This window comes from Arachis hypogaea, chromosome 13 (assembly GCF_003086295.3).
Source record: "Arachis hypogaea cultivar Tifrunner chromosome 13, arahy.Tifrunner.gnm2.J5K5, whole genome shotgun sequence".
Taxonomy (NCBI): domain Eukaryota; kingdom Viridiplantae; phylum Streptophyta; class Magnoliopsida; order Fabales; family Fabaceae; genus Arachis; species Arachis hypogaea.
The window spans coordinates 25,312,500-25,328,406 of NC_092048.1; the positions used below are offsets into that span (position 1 = coordinate 25,312,500).

Below are 15,907 nucleotides of genomic sequence, written 5' to 3' on the forward strand. Positions count from 1 at the left end.
TCTCTAGAGAGAAGAGCTAAAGAGTGGTTTTACACTTTGCCCGATGAGATTGTTGGTGATTGGAATTTGCTTAGAAGGGAGTTCTTAGATAAATTCTTTCTTCCGGAGGTGACAGATAGATTGAGGAAAGAAATTTCATGCATTGTCCAAGGTGAATTGGAAACACTTTGAGTATTGGGAACGGTTTCGAAAGCTTCTTGACTCATGCCCTCACCATATGATTGACACTCTAGTGTTGATTAGCTATTTTTGCCAAGGAATGAAACCTCAAGACAAGATCCTTTTGGATGCTTGACGACGACCAAATTGCATAGGTTAGGAATTTGATTATCAAAATGGAATTGGCGTTGTAAGTATAGTCCTAACCCAACAAATTGACCAAAATTTATGGGATTGTTGTGACCATTCTTTTATGCTTTATTGTATTTGGAGGAGTAAAGATGATAAATCGGGTTGCACCTGCATTTCTCGTTCCTGTTTTATTCTCAGTCATCTGCATATTCTTGGGAATGTTTGTGGCTATGAAGGATAAACCTTCAGGTTTGTTCTTTTTTTCTAAGTCATCCAGTTTGTCATTTTCATTAAAGGATCCATGTTTTAGTTCCATCCAATGCTCATGCACACATGTACACATTTTTCCTAGGCAACCAATACTTGGTTGATTTTCAGAAGCAAGTTGCACTTATGGGATTTTCTCTTTCTGTTTCTTTTGTTTCTTAATGAACACGTTCTTTTTTGGGTTGGAGTGAGAGATTAAGGATCTTGGAACATCATATATAGTACTTTCAATAACAGAGTGTGGTAGAAGTAGCCTAACTCTAATGAAAACTTCTTTTAGTTTATCAATGGGGTAAAACTTCTGTCTCTTTAACTGTTATCAAAAGGATAAAATGCAATGAATTATTTGAATTCTGATTTATCAATTTTAGGAGAACCATTATCTGACAAGAGCATAACCAAATATTCCAGAATATCAACTCATGCATAAAGATTTGTAACTTTTCCGACTGGATCTGGAAATATTTGTTCTAGATTACATTTGTTACTAAATTTTTTTATATAATATTATGCAACTAAATTTTAACATTATTTGACTTGTATTTCATCTTACTGTGGAATAGCTGTAATCAAGTCGAGGCTTATTAGTAGTCTTTTAAGTGACTGGCAAAGTTGCATAGAAAAAGAATAGAAATTGTTCATGTCAACAGTAGGCTTTGAAGACAATCTAGACTTTAGCAGTTTTTGAATTGACTGGCAAAGTTGCATGGGATAAAATAGAAATGGTTCATGTCTAGAATTGTGCTGCTGTAACACATACCACAACAATGTTTGTTTGTTCTTTTATTTATTTATTTTTTTTTTGACAAAAAGTGAATCAGAATCAGTGGCAAGGCCCTAATAAACATGTTAAAATTTCATAACAAAAGGGTCGTGAACTGTTTAGTAAAGTGACAGACATTGACATTGTCCTCATTTATAATATAGAAATTGCTAATAGATTCTCAACCTTGATATTTGGTTTAAAAATTAGGATCTTTCTTTTCAGAATTGGTTCTTATTCCTGAATGAGAGATTAAAGTGTTCTGTCTTCACCTGTGGTTATTTGAAGAATCTGGTACCCCAAAGGTTCTGACGTGACAAGTCATGCTACATTGTCAAAAGCTTTGTAGCACATAAAGAAAATCAAGGAAACCAACTAATCAACTATGCTTCTCTCCTTTTCTTGAAGGAGTGAGAGTGAAAAATCAATTAAATAATAGGGAAGTAGGGAAATAAGAGTCGATGGGGTTCTTTTTTTTTCTTTTGCATTCAATACTGAATTTACTTATCAACTTGTAGAACCCACATTGCTTGTAATCCCTTGATGATGAGTGTTGAGGGCTTTTTTATTTATTTTTTTTTTAAAAATAGGAAAGACATTTTTTGCTTATAAATGTGTATTTACAAATGTTTTTTGTTCACATATTTTTCCCCCTTTATCCATGTTTGATTCAGAGGGATTTACTGGTTTGAGTTGGGAGACAATTAAAGATAATTGGAGTTCAGATTATCAAAAAACTAATGATGCTGGAATCCCAGAAACTGATGGCCATGTAAGCTGGAATTTCAAGTAGGTCTTTCTCATTCGTTTACATTCATTTGCCCTATTTTACCAATATAACTTACAATGATTGTGCATGCATCTTAAATCTGTCAATGAATGATGTGGGGGGCAAAATGCTTTAATTTTAGGTGATAAAGTTTGATGAAGTTGAGAGAATGAGAAGAGTGTAAGAGGAGAAGAGAAAAGAGAAAAGAGATCGGGAAAGAAAATGAGAATGAGTGTTACGTCTTTATGTGTAATAACACTGAGGCCCAATTTGGGCAAATAGCTTAATTAAGCTCTTTTTGAAAAAATAGTTTAAACAATAAATGTTTATATTAAAAGTAGTCTATAAATAAGTTATTTTGTGTTTGATTTTTCAGTTCTAAAAGTGTTTATTTTAAAAGAAATGTGATTAAAAGCTTTTTATTGTGAGAAAAGTAATTTTTTTTTAACTTTTCCATAAATACTTAAATAACTTCTTAGAAAGCTATAATTTGGTTTTGAAAATTGCACTAGATATTAATACTACTACTTTTCATAAGTCAAAAGCTAAAAAAAAGTAACTTTTGAAGCTTCCTAAATGGGTCCTAAGCTCATGGCCTTATATACAGTGAGGATACAGATAGCTTACACTTAAGTTAATTATTCATTCTAACATATTCTAGCAGGTTCTGATCTTCCTGCACTAACTGAATCTAACTGATTCTGACTTCTCTAGACTTTTCTAGACACTTCTAGAACCTCTCTTTAGCTTAATCTATTATTAGGCAATCCTATACAATACATTTTAGGAAATGTCTCTATATCTATATCTTTTATATACAATATATATAATGAGGAAACCAAAAAGTAATTGATTTTGGTCTCCAAATTTTTTACTAGTTTTACCCTTATATCATGTATAACTGCTTTTAGTAGTTATTTTTCTTTCCTCCACAGACTTTACATTATCATTGCATCTTCGTATCTTCTTCTATTTGTTATGTTTCGAATTTAAAAAACAAAATACTCAACCAAAATCCATTTAAAAGTATAAATAAAAATTTGACTTGACAAGCATGCAGTGCCTAACAAGTCCTTAGTAGCAATAGTATGGATTCATTATACTTAATCTTCATATGTTACGGCTGAATCAACTGAAGTATTACACTAAATGGTAATTGACACTCCTGTGTCTGCTGTTCTTCATTGGCTGATATAATAACTTAATGACGCAGGATTTTTAAATTAGACAGGAGAATGGTTTTAATTTCATTTAATTAATTTGATTTGCTTGAGGCCTAAAGATTCTCGATGAGTTTGGAAGTAAGGAGTTCTCTGTTAGTGATTTTCAGCTAGTGGGTTCTTTCCTTTCCAAAAAATACACGAGCACTGCAAAAATTGACGTCTGCAGCAGGATATTGCATTAGTTGGAGCAAAATATCTGAATTTAGTGAAAAGAAACTACTCGTTCACAGGGCAATTCCACAATTTACCGAATCTACCAGAAAGCTTGATCTATATAGATCTTGCAGTAGGGAACTGCAAATGAAGGCAAGCCAATGATGTGGAATCTAAATTGAACATTAAACAGAATGGGGTCAAACAATGTTATTAATGTTTATTCAATTAGGAACAACGGTCCCAAAAAAATGACTTTGACAGAAGATTTAGATTTAGATAGGTGAATAGGGTTAAACAAAGGAAGGTGAGACTCTAATTCATTGACCTCTCTACCATTGTAGTTTAGAATAAAAATGGTGAGAGATAATGGTAAGCAATAACTGCAAAAAACAAGAGGGCAGACATCCTAAAATCTAATTTCCCCATCTTTCCAATGCCTTTGATGTTAATAAGCCCTCAAGGATGTTGCTTAAATTTGTTCAACTCTATTATGAGGAAGAGGAACCAGGTAAAGCAAGAGAAAGATTTACATAGGATTGAAATATAAAAATCCTCACCAGGGTTTTAAAACTTCTGTACATTGAAGATGAAATATCGAAGCTTGAAATAGACCTGAAATAGGTAGCCCTTAGCTCCTATTCCATAATTATATTGTAACTTTTTATATTAAGTATATGCCATCAAGCCCAACATTTTACTGATGATATGAAACTAGATTTTATAAGTTGCTGTCAGTTGCAAACCAGTTCTGTGGTCCCAATCAACATGGGCTGCAGGAGAAAGATTTAGAAAATTTTTCACTATTTAAGATTATTTATCACTATAATTGATAAAGTTAAAATTATTTCACATTTAATGCAGGATCCTGAGGGACCAATTTGTTTAAGCATTTTCTAGTTTATGATATTGGAATGACTTTTCAATTTTTCTAATTATATTCTTTCCTTCCCAGTTCATTAGTATGCCTCTTTTTCCCAGCTGTGACAGGAATAATGGCAGGTTCTAATAGATCAGCTTCTCTAAAAGATACTCAGCAATCAATTCCTATTGGGACATTATCTGCAACACTTATTACTACTTCTCTGTGTTTTATTTCTGTTATTTTTTGGCACTGTTGCCACCAGAGAGAAGCTTTTAACAGACAAGTAATTTTTGGTTCGAAACTTCTTTGTATAATTGTTTCCTCATAGCACTTCGGAGCCTTCGATCACTAAGAGGTATATACCTTTCAAATTCAGTCAACTAGATAATATGATACAATATATTATGCATTAATGTTGTTGATCCTGGCATCAAGGCATGATTGGTTGGAGAAAGAAGAAATATTACTCTTAAGGTCCTTGAGAGCTTTCAAGAAAACGACTAAAGAACGAAGGACCAAATTACCCATGAAAATCTGTCTCTGAAAATTTTTTCAATGAAAAAAATAATTAAAATCCTTGAGGAAAATAGCCCAAGAAACATCATGTTGCAGACAAAATCAACACTTTTTGTTCTGACATGGATACTTTTGTCATTGACATGATTTATCATGCATAATTGATACTTCACTCAAAAGAAAAACAAAATAGCTATAATTTATTAATTGGGAATTAAGTTGTTCACTGAACTTTGTGTTCATGGATAATTTCATACTTTAAGTATTCTCATTAAGTTTTTTCAATTCAATGACAACATTAATGAACTTTCTGTGTACAGAATAATCTATTAAGGTTGATATTTAGGCTTCAAGTTTAATCTTTTTGCATTGCTTCTCTTTACCAACTCTATGTATGACGAAATTTAATGTCAGTTGCTTTATGTATAGTATATTTTTTGTAGAAAACCAAGTATGCCCAAAACAATTTTTATCTATTAACTTATTTTGTAATGTCCGTAGAAAACCAAGTACACCCAAAGAATTGGTATCCAATTCCACTCGTGTTTTGCCGGCCCTGGGGTCAACTACCAGAAAATGTTCCATGTCATCCCAAACTTGCAGATTTTGCTAACTGTATGAAGAAGAAAGGTCGAGGAATGTCTATATTTGTCTCTATACTGGATGGAGACTACCATGAATGTGCTGAAGATGCCAAGTCTGCTTGTAAACAGCTCACTACCTACATTAATTACAAGAATTGTGAAGGTATGGCTGAGATTGTTGTCGCCCCTAATATGTCTAAAGGCTTTCGTGGTATCGTTCAGACAATGGGCCTTGGGAATCTCAAGCCAAACATTGTGGTGATGCGCTACCCAGAGATCTGGCGTTGGGAGAACTTAACAGAAATCCCCAAGACATTTGTTGGTATATTTAACGACTGCATTGTTGCAAACAAGGCAGTAGTCATAGTGAAGGGTCTTGATGAGTGGCCCAATGAGTACCAGAAGCAGTACGGCACGATTGACCTCTACTGGATTGTGAGAGATGGTGGTCTCATGCTGCTGCTTCTTACCAAGGACAGCTTTGAGAGTTGCAAAATTCAGGTTTTCTGCATTGCAGAAGAGGATGCAGATGTAGAAGTGCTGAAAGCTGATGTGAGAAAATTCCTTTATGATCTTCGGATGCAAGCAGAAGTCTTTGTCATTCCCATTTCTTCACAAGAAAATGGTGGGTCTCCCCAGGATGAGTCACAGATGCATGTTTGTATGCTATGCTTGTTTGTATCTTCCTAGTCCATGTCTCTTCCTAAGTTCTGAGCTTCTCTTCCTTTTCATTCTCTCGTTTTCCTTTTCTCTCTAACTTCACTCCATTTTCTCTCTCAATTATTTTATCTGACTACTCTGCAATTGGTTGCCTCTGTGGTTCATTCATGGGTGAATAAGTATGCTATTTGTTGTAAGTGTTGTCTTTAAATTTTATTATTTCAAGAAAAAGGACAAATAAATCTTTAATCTTTTGTTGGAGAAACAAATTGTTTCCTAATAAAAAAATACAAAAATGTCTATCACTTCTTAAAATACAAGAAACTTGGGTTCTTCCTCGTCCATTTTGTCGTATAAACTATAATGCCGTCGACTGATGTGTCCGTTACAAGTTTGACATGACTGTAATATGCGACATAGGATTAGTGTTAAAATAATCTGTGTTAGGGTTTATACTTTGTTAAAATACTGTTAATTTGGTTTAAATACCATTAGATAAATTAAATTTATACTAAAAGAATTCGAGTGGTATTAGTGATTATTTTTTAATAAGTGATTGTTGATGTTGCACTATTTAACTTCTCAGGAGGATGATACATTTGTTCTGTCGGTGGGAATATTATTAAAAACTCCATTAAGGATTCCCAAACATAATATTTCCAGAAATATAATTTTTTGGAATATATTTCTTAACCTTAAATCAAACGATCACTAGTAATTTTTGAAACACTTTAGCAAACGGTTAGATGAAGATTAATAAAATTTTTAAATATATTCATGTTTGTTAATAATCAAAATTCAAGAAACATTCAAAGCTAACAAGGTGTTTTGAGAGACTTGTTTGATTGGCAATTTGTGTTTGTTTGTCAAGATATTGTTGCTTTAGATCCTTTTGTTTGCTATTGTGTTATCTCCCTGTATAACCCTCTGACTTTGTAGTTACTCTCTCTGGAGAGCGTCTTCTAAACTAATCGATAAAAATATAAAATATAAAATAAGAAAAAAAATGAAATAAAAAACAACCCAAAAGATGTAACTCGTGATAATACTTTAGTAGTAACCACATGAAGTGGTATTGTTGGGACGACAAACACAATTGAATTGATGATCACTAGTTTCAATTTTCAAATATCAGCATGAAAGAATACAAATTAGTCCAATTTTGGGACTACAAAAAAATTGAATTGATGATCACTAGTTTTAGTTTTCCATTATCAGCATGAAAGAATACAAAATTGGTGGCTAATATTTAGTGTACGCCATTTTTATAATAATATGGATTACATAGAACAAAACTTTTGCTCTTGGTGATGCTTGGAATATAGACATTAGTTGTTTCCATTCAAGTTTTTACAACGACTTGTGGATGCCGTGGAAGGTATGGTTGAGGAACATAACCCTGCTTTTTTAACTCAAGGAGAAGACTCTCCAGAATCAAATAGATCTCAAAAGATTGTGGGTGACTACCATCGGCAGCAAAAAACATATGGGTGCTGCCGTTCACATCAATCCAGCTGTATCCGCATATTTTCTGAACTCCTTTTTCCTTCATTCGACTTCGAATCTTAAGAACATCTGACCACTCCCCTGCACCGGCATGTATATTCGAAAGTAATACATAGTACCCCGAATTTTGGGGGTCTAACTCCAGAAGATGTTCGGAAGCTAGTCTGGCCAACTCAACATTGCCATGAACCCGACAAGCTCCTAGTAATGTCCCCCAAACACCTGCGTCCGGAGCAAGCGGCATGCTCTTTATAGTATTGAATGCCTCGTGCAAACGACCAGCTCGACCATACAAATCTACCATGCATGCATAGTGCTCCATCTTAGCACAAATCCCATAACTTTCAGTCATGCAACGGAAATATGATATGCCTTCATCAACTAGGCCAGCATGAGCACAAGCAGATATTATAACAAGGAAAGTAACGTGATCCGGGTGAATCCCGGCTTTTAACATTTCATGGAATAGATCGAGACATTCCCTGGGGTGACCATGGTTTCCATATGCAGCAATGATGCTATTCCATGAAATTTCATTCCTCCAGTACATCAGGTCAAACACATACTGAGCCATGGCTAATTTTCCACATTTAGAATACATGTCTATCAGTGCACTTGCAACAATAGTGTCAGAAGTAAATGCATTTCTTATCACAAAGCCGTGCATCTCTTTCCCAGAATAGAGTGCCGGTATATTTGCACTCGCAGAAAGTGCAGATGATAGGCTCACGGAATCAAACTTGGTTCCACTCCTTCCCATTCCACGAAAAATATTAATAGCCATTTCTGGTTTACCATTCTGTGAGAAGCTTGCAATCATTGAGTTCCAACATACACTATCTCTTTCAGGCATCCTTCTGAAAAATTGATATGCAAGATCTAGTCTTCCACATTTTGAATACATATCTGTGATGGCAGACCCCACATGAAGCACACTATCAAGTTGATTTTTCAGAATGTCACAATGTAATTCTTTCCCTAATCTCAGAGAAGCCGAAGCAGCACATGCCGGCAAAACAGCAGCCATGGTCAGGCAATTAGGCACCATTCCCTTCTGAACTAACCACCTAAAAAAATCTATAGCATCAATATACAGACCATTAAGTACATAGCCCGAGATCATAGCTGTACAAACTGCAACATCAACTGAAGTATTCTGCTGGAAAATCTTGCATGCCATATCCACGTCCCTATTCTTTAAGTATACGTCAATAAGTGAACTCTTTAAATAAACATCAAAAGGAATCCTGTGCCGGACTATATAACCATGAATTTCTTTACAATGTTTGGTACTACTACTACCAGATTCAACAATAGAAGGAAGGAAACTTGCGAAAGTGATCGAATCTGGTTTGACACTAGCAGAGATCATTGCATTAAATAAAGTTAAGGCCTCATCTGCCAATCCATTTTGCACATATCCAGCAATCAACCCATTCCAAGTAACTGTATCAGTCTGTGGCATTGAATCAAATAACCTACGTGCATCAACAAGGTTACCACATTTAGAATACATGGAAAGTAGCGTGTTTGCTACCTGCGAATCATGCTGGAACCCACTACGAATAACAAGACCATGAAGCTGAGTACCAACATAAAACATCCCTCTTGTAGAGCATAATGATAACATACAAGTAAAAGTTACTGAATTGGGCTTGATATAACAATTCCTCATTTCCTGAAAAGTTTCTATTGCATTGTTAAAATCACCGCTAGTTACATAACCATTCAGCATGACATTCCACAAAACGCAGTCTCTTACGGACAATTCATCGAACACTTGCCTTGCATCATAAATACACCCATTATCTGCATACAACTTGATCAAGGCACTACCAACAAACAAGTCCACATCGATCCCTATTGGCCGAATTGTGTTATGCACCATCTTAGCCAATGCAACGTTATTTGAACCACCACAAGCTTTTATAATGTAAGGGAAAGTGTATTTATCAGGTGAGACTCCACTACCCAACATCATGAAGTAAAACAACAATGCAAAATCATGCCACCCCAACATCACAAACCCTCTTATCATCCAATTCCAGGGAAGTGCATAGCCCAACTCAAGCCTGAAAAACAAGTTCCTAGCATCCCTGATGCTACCACAAAGAACATACAACCCTGCAATTCTTGAACCCAACACATTGATATCACTCATTCCACAAACAGTGACCCGAGCATGAATTTGCTTGACCTGTGGAAGTAGAGAGGAATCAGAACAAGAACGGAACAGAGACTCCAATTGGGTTGTGAGAGGCTCTGGATGTTGTTGTGCGTTTGGAAAGCGGGGTTTTGGGATGGCATAATTGTAATTATCAGCGTGCACAGTGAATTTGGAAGTTGAAGCTGTAACATGTGAGAGAGTTCTGGTGCACGCAGAGCAAAGGTTTCTGTTGTACATTTGAAGATAGGGAAGTCATGAGACGGGTGAAACTGGATTTGTCCTGACCCAAACCAGGCCCTAAATATTGACCGGGTCTATTTTTGAGACTCTTACCCGACCTTAAACCCAATGAAACCTCATTACTTTCGGGCCACAAAATTGTCTTATACAAATTCCAACTCATCAATCTGCAAGAACAAATCCATATACCAAGAGTCGGATAGTTTGCTAGAATTGGACTCAAGAAATCAAGTATAAACTCATCCAATTACAAGCAAACTAGTGAAGGAAGCAAACAACAATCCAAATCTAATCGGGTCATATTCAAAAAAGAAGAATGTCCTAACTCAATGAAGCTATAACCCTTGATTGATAGCTCTTTCAAATCTTTGGGTAAAATGTAAAATGTTTACATCAACTTAATAATGAAAGAGCTTGAATTTGTATACAAAAGATTTCAGCAAAAGCATAATACTTATTAAGAAAACTGCAGTTACATCAACTCAACAAGTACTCAGAACAAATGTATATAACAAAAGTGCCTACATCGGGATAGAAGCATGAGATGGATGAATTATCCATAATTTCATCCAAAAAAGGGGGAAATGTTAATATGCTTCTTATAAACCATTTTAACAAGTTCTCTTCCTCCCATTAGTATTTATCTAAAATTCTAAACATAATGAAAAGGTAAACAAAACAAGAACAGAGAACAACCAAACCAATAAATAACAGAAAAATATGCTTAATAATGCCATAACATACAAATCAATATTTCTAACCAGAATTCAGAGATCAAGCATAAAAAAAATTAGTAGTTTCTTTTTTTTTTTCCTCTCCCCTTTCTTTCTATAGAAAAGATAACCATAATCACGGGATACTATCAACTATATAACTACTGCATATGTTTACACAACAAAGCAAGAAAATGTATAACACAAGTGACCTCTCTAGGGGAGAATAACCTAACTCATTCCCTTAAGTTCATCAAAAACCTCTAAAACTTTAGCTTCTTAATTTGAGTAAATAAAGTGGAAGTTAAACCCAAAATCAAGTCGTTTGGATCCAAAAACAAATTTCAGTTTCATTCCAAAATCTGAAGTGTTTCCAAAGGGTTCGAAAATTGTTTTCCTTTTTCTAAATCAAGATTTCAAAGAGTACTTCAGACTTTTCCCAAAACGTTGTAAAGTGAAATCAGTCAATCGAAATCCAGTTTCTTTTAAATCCACTAAAACTCCTCCAATTTGTGTACTTAAATCAAATTCCAAAACAGGAGAACTTTCATATTTAAATTGACTTTAAAACATAATTCCTTTCTTAAATAAATTGCATCCAAAACATATAGTTTTCTTAATAAAGTAAGTTCAAACATAATTTATTTACCAAACATTTAATTCAAACAGTTCATTATTTTCAAAATAACGTTTCATTCCAAATATCAGATTTTATAGAAATTTCGACAACATCTCCCCTAAAACTTGGACTTTGCCACCCTTTTCGGGTTCCAACCAAACCAATCCTCAACTCTTTTCCAAGGGATTCAAGACCAAATCAGTTTCCAGTAAGAAAATTCAGACTTTAATTACTGAAATCCTTTCAATTCAAAACAACCAAAAACCTCCATTTTGGACAAAATCAAACATTATTTCAATCAAACAAGCAATCATATTCATCCAATACAAATCAGACAATTCATAAGACTCACTTAATCACCAGAAATGCAATTCGCACATCATATCTATTTATAACAATTTCCAATTTAAAATAAATTAGTTTGTATGAAAAGCCCCTTCCTCAACTCGTCGAAACCACAACCCAAATGCGTCACAAAACCTTTTCTCTTAACCGAGTTCAACAGCAATCCACAATTCGGTCTTTGATCACTTCCAGAGTTCTCAGGCAACTTAAAAGCGACATACAACGCTCAGAACACGACTCTCCGTTACCAGGACCTCAGAGTTTATAATCAAACATAACAGAATACTAAAGCAGGGTTTTCTGAAACATGAATACTTACCGAACTAAGAAAACGAAACAGCAGCGTTCACTGAACCGGCTTGGCGGCAGCCCCAGCAACCACCTCGAGTGGCGGCGGCGACCAGATCTCCGGCGACGATAACTGAAACTAACATACAACGACAATGAAGCTTCCGAAAACCCAAATGAAAACGAAGACCAACTTAAACTCTTACCGGCAGGATTTTTCCAGCGACGGCGGCGAGGTTTTCCGGCTGCCAGAACTCCGGCGACGCGATTCCAGATGGCAGAGGGGATATGGAGCACTGGGGTTTTCAGCAAGCGGTGGCGGTGGCTCCCCGTCTTCCCTTCTGGTCGCGGTCCCTCTCCCTCAGACCAGATCGGCGCGGCTGTGCTTGTCACGACGGCGGTGACGTAGACGGCCCGGACAGTGACGGGAAAGGTCCCCTCCGGCAGCGGCTTCCCTTCCAGGTTCTCTTTCCCAGACGCGTCTTCTTCCCAGCAGCGGCGGAACCAAACAGTGGTGACAACCCCGAGCAGAACCGGTGACGAGCTTCACGGCGAGGGCGACGGCGGACAGCGGCGGCGATCTCGTGGCAGCAGAGCACGACGCCACTCTCCTCTGTTTCTCTCTTCCTTCTCGACGTGGGTTGATGGCACGACGGCGAGCAAGACACGGCGGGGTGTGACGGGTTCGGCGGAGTCACAGCGACGGTGACGCGACGGTGCAGCTTCGACGGCGTTCAGCTCCTCTGACGGCGACTGACGGCGACTTGACCTTGCTCCAGCGGCGGTGATGGCAAGGCGAGCTAGGGATGGCTGTGCGGCGATGGGCATGAATAACGGCACAGGCGAGGTGCAGGAACGGCGGCTGTGGTGCGACGGTGGTTCTGAGAAGGGCGGCGGCGGCGAGTTCGGCGGTCTCCCTCTCCCGTCCGCGCTCTCTTTCTGTTCTTCTCCCTCTCTTCTTCAGTGTGGGTGTGTGCTTGTGTTAGTGTGTGTGCGCGTTGGTGAGTGTGTGCAGCGGGTGAGGTGAGTGGAGGGAGTGTGGTGGCTGCTGAAGGGGAAGGAAAGGTGAGGGTATTGGGTGGCTACGGTTTGTGTTTAAAATTGGGGATTTTGAGTTTAATTGGAGTAATGTAATTTTAATAAAATTTGAATATAGAGTATTAATTTAAAAAATTAATTTAATCTTTAAAATTATTTTAAAATATTATTTGTGATATAAAAATATTAATTGATTCTCAATCAATTTTTTTAATTGAAGTTATATGATAATATAATTAATTTTTTTTATTTTTTAAATTTAAAGTGTTAAATGATATAAATATAAATTATCTAAAATTAAATTATATAAAATTTTTATTATTTCATAACCACTAACTTTATGTTTTAAATATAGAAAATAATCTAATAATTATAAAATTAGATGAAATTCTATTTTAAATAGCCAAACTCATTATATTTGAATTTTTAAAACTTTAAATTATAAATAGAAAAATAATTCATAAAATTTAGATAAAAAATTTAATTTATTTTAAATCCAATTAATTAAAATTGTCTTAAATTATTTTCAATAAAATGATTTTCAGAAAATAAAACTGTAAGTAAATATATGGTTTGAGATTAGTTTAAAATAAGACTTTTCAAAAAGTCTTGAATCTTACATATAACACAAGTGACCTTTCAGGATATGGAAAATCTATAATTGCGTTTACGTGTATCATAATCATTATATGCTTAGTTTCTTAAACCAATAATAACAATAATGGAGTTTTAGAATTAAAATCAAGGTTTCTCACCAAAAACAAAAAAATAAATAAAAGTTTACCTGCTGAAACTTGAAAGGCTGCTCCGTTGCTTCAAGCGATCATACACCGTAAAATGTGTCATAATTTGATCATAAACCTTTTTTTAATTGCAAATTGCGAAATTTGAAGCTTTGAGCTTAAAAGCTTAGGAACTGTGCTAAAAACATAAATATTAATTGTGTATTGGTTGATACTTAATTATTTAAAAGAGGAATGCTAGGGGTCAGCAACTTTTATGATTTGTAGCCATCAAATAGTCATTAATGATGGTTTTAATGGTGTGAGATTTTATCCAATGGCTCACTTTTCTTTGCTGGTTATATGCTGGCCAGAATTTAACAAAGTTGCTGGTCCCTAGACTTTTCCTATTTAAAATTATAAGACTTAGTAGAAAAACTTGATAGAACAAAAAGTAATTACTTCACTACCGCCTCATGTCCGCAGCGCCGTCATCAGCAACATCATCAACTTGATTTGATCCCCTTCTGCCACCACACTTCATTCTATTCTTTGCTCCTCTACAGCACAGGAACATGCTCCAAGTGTTTACCACGAAGATTTTGTTAAAGGTCTCCATGACGGTATTCGCCACCGTCGAGTAGGTTCCGTCGAGCTTGGCAGTGAAATTCATCAGTATATGGACCTTCGAATCGAAAGCAAGGATTTGGAATCTATTTATGTTAACGAAAAAGTAATCGAATTTTTGGAATCTAACTTTAAAGTGAGAAGTGGAACAGAGAAGGTGTGTGTTGGATGTGAGAAAAATGAAGAAAAAGAGATCTGAAATGAACAGCTCTGATGTCTAGGTCAGTTTATAAAGTAGAAGATGTCTGCACCTGCTCTTGCTCACTTATAATCGGTTTATAAAGCTAGAGGAGGCTAGTGGTGGCGGTGTGAAGGTTAATGACAGTGACGAGGTCTTCAGTTGTGGATCCAAGGCCGAAAACATGAAGGACTACGGTGGCTCTCGATGTTTAGTAATCGTGATAAAGGAGTAATTTGAGAATTTTAAAGGGTAATTAAAATTTTTTTTTGAAACAAAAAAAAAGTTTAACACACTAAAATTGAACAACAAACAAAAGACACAAAAATAAATCTAAACACAAAAGTTTATCAATTTTTTGTCATTTTTTGTATTGCCATAAAAAATCAAAAGGATCAATACCAGTCCACTCCTTGTAGATTGAAAACGTCCTTCTTTGTATGACTTTAACACTTGCTTATTTATTGTTGAACATTTTGTCATTGCGTTCTAACCAGATGTTCTAAATCACTGCAAAAAATCCAGTCAGCCACATCTTTCTACTCGTCTTTTTTATTAGGCATGCCAGTCCAATTCTCAAACAGTCCTTTTATGGTTCCTGGAACAGCCCAAGCTCTATCGAAATACTTCAACCAAGCGCAGTACACCTGTAACACCCTAATTACCCTAAGTCTTACCTCTAGCCGTAAAGTAAAGGATAGCTAAGTGCCACGACAGTACTAACGCTTATACGGTAATATACATATATATAGAAAGGAGTAATAGTACGAGAAGTCCAATGAACGATTACAGCTCAAAAATCGAGATATAAAAGGCGTGAAGCGTTCGCACGATAACTAAAAGAGTAAAGGATAAGATACCAGTACAAGATAACAAAATATATGTAGATATATAAACATAATAGTCATAGAGTACTAGTCACAACCCGCGAAGTTTAGGCCGACTAGCTATATATAGACATATAGAGTCTTGAAAGTTAAAACAGTATATACAACATCTCTCTCAAAGTTAGCCTCTAAGGCAAATATAGATAGAAAAGTGAGAGTACTAAAACAAAATATCCAAAAGAAATCCAAAAGATGATAAAGATTCCCTGCTCTGTCACCATCACGCAACTCACCGAGGTGGGTTACGACCTACATCTGAAAAACAACAAAATATGGTATGAGAACCAGAGGTTCACAATATGGTAACAATGTCCAGTAATATAAGATATAAGGCTCCAAGACGCCAGAGGTAATTCTAGAACTTCACATCAACGTAAGATTCAAGCTTCAAGCATAACTAAAATTTAAAACCATAACTAAACAGGGGGTAATCTAACTTGGAATTCTAAACTATCATTTCACCGCTGTCCCACAGCTTTCACCAAC

The 15,907-nt window shown here is 35.8% G+C and overlaps 2 protein-coding genes across 7 annotated transcripts; one reads left to right on the plus strand and one right to left on the minus strand.

The window, feature by feature from the left end:
• Window positions 1–394: 394 nt before the first annotated feature.
• LOC112733090 (cation-chloride cotransporter 1-like) lies at window positions 395–6,360 on the plus strand. Of its 3 annotated transcripts, XM_072211497.1 has the most exons (4): window positions 395–540; window positions 1,996–2,110; window positions 4,422–4,686; window positions 5,349–6,360. In XM_072211497.1, exon 4 carries the CDS (start codon window positions 5,465–5,467, stop codon window positions 6,119–6,121), a length of 657 nt encoding a protein of 218 aa, XP_072067598.1. In that variant the 5' UTR covers window positions 395–540; window positions 1,996–2,110; window positions 4,422–4,686; window positions 5,349–5,464; the 3' UTR covers window positions 6,122–6,360. The 3 variants fall into 3 exon arrangements, with proteins under 3 accessions (XP_072067598.1, XP_072067597.1, XP_072067596.1); XM_072211496.1 differs by lacking the exon at window positions 395–540 and having other exon boundaries at window positions 1,429–2,110; window positions 4,448–4,686; XM_072211495.1 differs by lacking the exon at window positions 395–540 and having other exon boundaries at window positions 1,429–4,686.
• An 891-nt stretch (window positions 6,361–7,251) lies between these two features.
• LOC112737768 (pentatricopeptide repeat-containing protein At4g21300) lies at window positions 7,252–13,101 on the minus strand. 4 transcript variants are annotated; one of them, XM_025787843.3, is made up of 3 exons: window positions 12,176–13,101; window positions 12,001–12,108; window positions 7,252–10,171 (listed from the first exon to the last, which is right to left on the minus strand). In XM_025787843.3, exon 3 carries the CDS (start codon window positions 9,999–10,001, stop codon window positions 7,434–7,436), a length of 2,568 nt encoding a protein of 855 aa, XP_025643628.1. In that variant the 5' UTR covers window positions 10,002–10,171; window positions 12,001–12,108; window positions 12,176–13,101; the 3' UTR covers window positions 7,252–7,433. The 4 variants fall into 4 exon arrangements, with proteins under 4 accessions (XP_025643628.1, XP_072067599.1, XP_072067600.1 ...); XM_072211498.1 differs by having other exon boundaries at window positions 7,252–9,794; window positions 12,176–13,096; XM_072211499.1 differs by having other exon boundaries at window positions 7,252–9,794; window positions 12,001–12,102; window positions 12,176–13,092.
• Window positions 13,102–15,907: the final 2,806 nt, after the last annotated feature.